This window comes from Salmo trutta, chromosome 16 (assembly GCF_901001165.1).
Source record: "Salmo trutta chromosome 16, fSalTru1.1, whole genome shotgun sequence".
Taxonomy (NCBI): Eukaryota; Metazoa; Chordata; class Actinopteri; order Salmoniformes; family Salmonidae; genus Salmo; species Salmo trutta.
This window is the reverse complement of record NC_042972.1, coordinates 17,169,292-17,176,825: the sequence shown is the minus strand read 5'-3', so window position 1 is coordinate 17,176,825 and position 7,534 is coordinate 17,169,292. Positions and strand designations below refer to the sequence as shown.

The 7,534-nt window shown below is 39.4% G+C and overlaps 1 protein-coding gene across 1 annotated transcript; it reads left to right on the top strand.

The window, feature by feature from the left end:
- The first annotated feature begins 484 nt into the window (after positions 1 to 484).
- LOC115150188 (homeobox protein XHOX-7.1) lies at positions 485 to 7,326 on the top strand. Its single transcript, XM_029693196.1, has 2 exons — positions 485 to 1,145; positions 1,492 to 7,326. Exons 1-2 carry the CDS (start codon positions 713 to 715, stop codon positions 1,908 to 1,910), a joined length of 852 nt encoding a protein of 283 aa, XP_029549056.1. The 5' UTR covers positions 485 to 712; the 3' UTR covers positions 1,911 to 7,326.
- The last annotated feature ends 208 nt before the right edge of the window (positions 7,327 to 7,534 follow it).

Here is a 7,534-nt window from a genome sequence, read left to right as displayed (position 1 = left end):
CGATCACATAAAGGAAGGCAGTAAATGTTGGCCAACATTCGAGAGTTTCTATTTCACTTTAACTGTTGAACATAATAGCATAATAAAGTCGTACAAGACATGATATAAGTAAATAGTATAAAAACCTATATAGGCTACAGCAGCCTGTATATTGATTTGATAATAAGTTCAATATAACATGAAACTTATAGCGTCCTCTGATGGGCCTATTTTTCTGACAGCGCAAACAGGAATAAGCACAGTTACCGATACTATAAGAGTACCACCACCACTGCCATAATAATAACATCAATAATATTAAGAATATTCAAAATTGTAATATAAATGATCGTATTGAAAAATTATAGTATTGAAAAAGTAAAACATTTTTCCCAATTTATGTTATACCATTCCAAGTGAAGTATTTGCACAAGTTTTGTTTACTTTAAGTTGTAAAATGTAGCCTAAAATGTTTACTTTCCCCTGCCAATCAAATAACCAAGCGTCACATCAGTTTTAGCTGAGATTCCTTCCTAATCGAATGGCTTCTCTACGTCCCACCCACCTCACATCTGATTGGACGGTGGCGTCCCCACGCCTGCCTTATAGCAGTGTTCGCAAGAATGTTCAGATAAACATGAGGATGCCACTAGCATAGGAGCAATCCAGCAATTTCTGTGACTCAACTTTTCAATACTTCGATTGTTTACCACCAAGTAAAGGCCGAATCTGTATGGCCCCAACTGTTGCCATGTCAGCTTTATCCGTTGGCTTGAAAACAGAAGACATTCCCTCACGTTCGGGTCTCGTTGGCACAGGAGAGATGCAGACCAATTTGAGCAGGGTGGCGGAGGAGACAGGGATAAAGCCCAAAGTAGCGATTCTTCCCTTCAGCGTCGAGGCTCTGATGGCCGACAGGAAACCGAGCAGGGACTTGACATCTCCAGAAAGATCATCCATGTCGGGGTCATCCCTGACGCTAGGCTCGAGGATGGGCTCGCTTTCGAGACTGGATAACTCGGCCCCCTCCCTGGCCATCGGGTCGCTGTTCTCAGTAGGCGACATTATGAACATGCCAGAAGACGCATTGGTTAAACCCGAGAGTCCAGAAAGTCAAGACCGAAATTCTTGGATACAGAGCCCTCGCTTTTCGCCTACTCCTCCACGTGAGCGTTCTCTTTCTATTTATCCTTCGTTAATGTGTGCGTAAAATCAACTGCGATAGCCCATAGAGCTTTACAGGAGGCATTTAGGTGAAACGTGTTGCATGATTTATAGCAACGTTGTATTGAGTTTGATAGTTTTAGTTTGGCCTATATCATTGCAGTTTAAGCACATAATAATTGGGTATTTTCGAACGTATCTGCTTTAACGAATTCCTATGTTAAAATCACGCTGCAGTTCCATAAAGTGTTTATTATTAATTCTGTACATCAAAACAACACAATTTGTACATTTCCGTCACCTTGAAAGCATGGGTTTTAACGATGTTTTCTGTCTTGGTTATTGCAGGAAGGCTAAGTCCCCCCTCCTGTCCACTGAGAAAGCACAAGACCAACAGAAAGCCCCGGACCCCTTTCACCACGTCACAGCTCCTGGCTTTGGAGAGAAAGTTTCGACAGAAGCAGTACCTGTCCATCGCCGAGCGCGCAGAGTTCTCCAGCTCGCTCAACCTGACGGAGACGCAGGTGAAAATATGGTTTCAGAACAGACGAGCCAAAGCCAAGAGGCTCCAGGAGGCAGAACTGGAAAAACTGAAAATGGCAGCCAAGCCAATGCTGCCTCCAGCGTTCGGGATTTCCTTTCCTTTCGGTGCGCACGTCCCCTCGTCTTATGGAGGGTCGCACCACTTTCAGAGGCACTCCCTGCCAGTGTCTCCCATGGGACTGTATGCAGCTCATGTCGGATACAGCATGTATCACCTCGCCTGACGTGAAGGAAGGACATATTTTGTGCCATGTAGACTATGAAGTGCTTCAACATAGACCCACATCACCAAAATACTATCTGGTGTTGCATATTTTGACTGGATAGCCATGAGTAAGGACTGCCTTGTAGTAGTGCTATGTTTTCCTCGGTATGTCAAGTATATACATCTACTTTGCCATTAGTTTGATACCACGGTTGATTATTGGGTCACTAAAACTCTCACTGGCTACCCGAGTCCACCCAAAAGTTAAAGTTAGACCATCCCAAAGTTCTACGCACCAGCATGGGGTTTTGCACCAACACACATAAGACCCAGAGGTAGGTTGGGCTTTCATCACTAATGTGGACTGTTGTCACTACAGACTAAGATGCGATACTTTTCACCTGCATTTTTGTCAATGCATAAAATAGTGGCTTACTGAATCCAAAGTCAATGAACGCTCTTTGTTAAATTAGAAGAACCACAGCATTTTTTTATATATTATAACAGCACTGTCTGTTGTTTGAATGATTCCCTTCAGAAGGGATTTGTGTACTGTAAAATACTGTATATTTGAAAAATATCCTCATTTATATTGAATATATTTGTGACATAAATTAACACAAAATGGATTATTCTTTTTCATTGAGCAGTTCTTCGTGTTGACTGACAGTACAAATGACTAGAATAGCCTATGATATGTAGACCTAATTTAAACTCGAACGTGCCAGCAGTTATTGAGTATTTAAAACATTGCACCAGGGTTTCTTACACGTCGTTGATTTAAGGTAATATTTAGTAACCATAATGATGTGGTTTCGACGTCAGAAAATATCGAGTTAAATGTTCAATGAGTGTAGACAGTGGTTGGAAAACTACAGGCTATTGGAAGACTATTTGTAATAGTGGAAAAAATTAAAATGCAGGGGAAATTAGTTATATGTAGGGAAAATAACTAACATGCAGGGAAAATAACTTATATGTAAAGGAAATAACTGACATGCAGGGAAAATAACTTATATGTAAAGGAAATAACTGACATGCAGGGGAAATGACTTATATGCAGGGAAAATAACTAACAGTCAGGGAAATGACTTATATATAGGGAAAATAACTAACGTGCAGGCAAATGTGAGGAAGAGTAGTCTCCCACTGGGCACGCACTGGTTGAATCAACATTGTTTCCACGTCATTTAAATGAATGTGGAACCAACGTGGAAGACGTTGAATTGACGTCTGTGCCAGTGGGCTATATTTCAGACCAATCTACTCTTAAATGTTATTACATTTTTCTATCCATGAACTTCATCAACAAAACGTAGGTTTATTAAAAATGTGTGCTCTGAATGCTATGGTTTACTGTAGTACAATCGAAAATAGGACTTAAGCCTGATATTTCCACTATCATTGTGGCAAAGTAGCCTAATTCAAAATTAAGCCTTTTTAAGTTAAAAATGCAGAAACTTTGAAAATAAATGCACACACGGGCGACTATGCAAAGACCGAATATAAGCAAATGTCATGCGTGCTTTGTCTGTGTAACCACTGTGGGGTAGCCAGTTTTTAATGTCTTTCCCCCACATTTTTGTAATTGTGAAAGAGCAGCAGTTTCTTGAACATTGCAGTGTAAGTGTTACAGCTATGAATTAGACCTGTCAAATGTCATTTCGCTGAGCAAAACGCGGAATGTATTTCTACAGCTGTTGTCCATTGCTTTGAAATAACTCACCCAGATTTTGTTGGCGCCAGAAAAGCTCAGGGGGGGACCAACATCTACAACCATCAGTTGTGCGGACTTAAACACTCCGGTAAATTAGAGATTGAGTCTAGGGCTAAATTGCCTGTAAACGATTCGGTGGAATGTCATTATCGACTAGAATTAGCCAGGTGACACCTACGTTATGGATAAGCCACGGTGTTAGGCAGACGTGTGTCATTCGACACATAAATACAGGCTTTTTGTCATTCCTCAATTGGGCACAGAGAGGGAAGATTTTTCAAAACCTAATACATGCCCATGTCAATTGCTGCAATCACGAAGACTTTTAGAAAAATAGGAAACTAATGTGGGCGAATTGCAGCCCGCTCCAAAGTTTAGAGGCGGCTTTGACCGGTCGTACCATTCAGGCAGGGCTTAAATTTGAGTAAAAAAATTGCCATAATGAACAAAGGCAATCTGCAGCAGAGGAACACCGGCTCCAGCAAGGCTGTAGCTGCAGGCAAGGCGGAACTTTTATTCCTAAAATGTCAATGAGGGTGACGTGTAACAGTTCTTCCCTGCTTGTGTTTCCTTTCCTTTACCCCTTCAGCATTCACAAGAAGTTATTGAGAACAAGGCCACCCGTTTCTGTGGGCGAAGAAAAAACGCTCATTTTACCGGATAAACAACACTAGATGTATAGGCTATGGCTGTTATGTTATTGTGAATTTGAATTGGCCCGAGATTCGCTCGAAGATACTAGGTTATAGGACTACACTGTCCTGCCATTTTTTGCTATAGGCTTGTAAAGTGCCTCGGGGCGAGTCACTCGCTCTATTTCACCCAGGAGGCATCAATTAATAAATAAGTCATGACAATAAGTTGAGAATCATACGGATGAACGCTCCGACTGAAAGGGAAAAACTTGACACAAAAGAGCCAAAGGGGATCTGTCGGTTCTTTCAAGAAGACTGTCTTTCTTTCGTTTTCCCCTCTATCTTGCCTGGAGCCAAAAATAAAACAAAACTCGCTTGTCTATGTCTTCCAAAGGATCACAACGGGTAGCAAGGAGAGAAACACTATTTCGTTTCTTGCCCCTCATAGGCGCCAGATCCCACTGTCAAGGGAGAAGGATGGCAATTATTTTAGTGCCTGTCTGGGATTGTGGTAAAATAAACAAAAATAAATATATAAATATATAAGTACAATGAATAAGAAGTTATTTCAACGGTATCGAGGCAGACACGTTTAGGATGCTTCCTCTACTGATCTGAATGTATTTCAAATAATGATAATATATTGAACTATTTTCTTATTTAAAAAAATAGGTAGGTCTATAGTGAGTATGCTTATTTCCTCTTGAAATATTAAGCGGATCACTACACGGTGGTGGGTAATATGAATATTATATTGGTAAGAAAATTCACGATGCCACGTTTTTTGCATTCTAATGTTTCAGAATGTATGCTGTTTGGTATGGAAATTGTTGTCCAGGTAATGCCATGAACGCATAGGCAAATGCATAGGCTATAGGCAAATGAGAACGTAAAACCATTCGATTACAAGCATTAAAGTGGTCCTCCAGCGATTTCTGAACTTTTACTGTTGAAAAGCGATATCCCAATTATAAATACAGTAAAGTAGTCATGCACACACTAAAGGTTAAACGAACATGTTTTGAGCAAAATAGTGTTTTTTAGACAACTGCAATTTTAAACTATAATGACATATTTCCAATCCTTTATCAAAATATGGGCAATAGGTTATACCCTTATTCAAGCGACTGACTACTAGAGTGTCAGCGCATCAAGGTCTGGCCTATTATCTACAGGCAATGTGAAACGTGTGTCTATGTCTGGGAAAAAAACTGAAAATGATGTTCAATTTACTACAGTTTACCTATTGGCTCAAAGTTGAGCATTCCTTTTAGTGGCACATTAAAACAGTAGACTGCATGACCATGCACTATAGCATGAGCCATCTTAATGGACAATTTAAAATTGGGACAATTAATATAGCGATATGCGGTATTGTATCAATATACCGTCACGAATAGCAACCAAAACTACAATATAACTAATTCAAACCTACCACAAGCAGAATTGCGGAAAAAAAATTATGCTCGCATTGCTTTATCAGGGCGATGTATCCATCACACTTAGTTATCTTACAATGCACCTTATTGTATAGGCCTACTTATGTATACATCATATAAGAATTATATAAGAATAATACTGTTAATAACTAGGCCTATTCATATTATCATCATCAATGTTAGGCATACTTTTATTGTTTTTCTAATGTATACCTATTCCAGTATATGTTAAGCTGTAGCCATTAATTGAACAGACTCAATTTGTACACCCTATTATTATTGCAGGCGGCCTACTCTGACGCTCGTTTGAATCCGTTTATAACTGGCTAACACTCAACATTTTACAAGTTGCACTAATGCCATGACTTTCTTTTTCTTATTATGGTTGTACCTAGCCTACTATACAGTATCAGTCACAGAACCATCAATTGAGAAATTGAAACCGAATTTGGACAATTTGGTTAAGTCAATATTTTATGTAGGATCGCGTAACTGGAGTGGCGCACACGTAGGCCTAATAATATTCTGATTACACATATTGTAGAAGTCTATAACCTATACAGGGCTAAAGGGACACGTTATATAAAGTGTTGCTAATAATTCGTATTTTTCAAAGCAATGACACAAGCAGTCGCGAGCGTCAATATTTTCTCCTCGTGTAGTTTCAAATACCACAACACCACCTTGTGTTGAAAGCGCGAGAGAGCAGCCTCCATCCCGCCTGCCTGTTCGAAAAAGGACTGTTTGGGGAGTGGGACCACTGTTCTAGCCCAGCACTATGCACTATAGGCTATTCCTGATTTAACAAATCACCTAATCACCTATAGCCCTTGATTAGTTGAATCAGGTTAGTTATGGCCTGTGTAAGTGGAACAAAAGTGCGCAGGCCCATGAGTCCCCCACGAGAGTCCTATAGACATGCATCATTTATGGCATGATTTTAGGGACACAACTTGCATTTTACAAAGGTTGTTATTGTAAACGTCAATAGTCCTGTTCAGGCCACTTCACAGAATTCATGTAATGTGCATGTTCACCGACGTAGCCCTATGTGTAGTACGTATGCCCATTGGGAAAGATAAATACTATTTTTCTATAGATATATAATTTTGTCATGATTTAAATAGTAACATAACGTGGTATTTTTATTCTTTACGCAAATATAATCAAACAAGACAATACGTTAAATATAAGGACAATAAGCCTACATACAATTGTTTGCGCATTTTAAAGCACGGTATGCTCTTGTTACCTGTGTGAAGTTTGTGCAAACCAACGCCATTTTTCCGGGCATAGGATTTTCAAGTAAACTTTTTTCAATTGTGTTTACACCTCCCGTTAAATTGAGTTTATTTGAACATCTTTAAAATGTTATTGTAGCCTAACCTTGTAGTAAAATGTATGGATTGTGTACACTGTACCTGCATAATTAGGCCTACTATGTAAATATTGTCTACAAGGTAATACCTACTACTACATTACATTGAATTTCATTTTCATTGTTGAGAAAAATGAATCAACTGGTAGCAAATTAAGACTGATCCTTAGAAATAGATGGCGAATTCGGACGTTTGAACGGGTCTCCAGAACGCATATATATGCCTTCCTCGGAAAGCATGGAGAAGTAAACATTTGCAGCAGTAACTTGTTGTGTATTTTATTACTATTTTCTTATTATTCATATTTCTTATTTTTAACTCTGCATCGTTGGGAAGGGCTCGTAGTCTACGCCTGTTGAATTCGGCGCATTTGACAAATACAATTTGATTTGAATTGAATAGTAATAAAGAAAGGCCACATGCATGTCTGTTGCGCAGAACTCAGACTGAATACACCTTCAAGACACTTCCCG

Excerpts from the sequence above, each read along its gene's own strand:
- LOC115150188 (XM_029693196.1), top strand. The coding sequence starts at position 713 with ATGGCCCCAACTGTTGCCATGTCAGCTTTATCCGTTGGCTTGAAAACA. Across the intron at positions 1,146-1,491 it reads CTTTTCGCCTACTCCTCCAC|GAAGGCTAAGTCCCCCCTCC; the intron begins GTGAGCGTTCTC and ends TGGTTATTGCAG.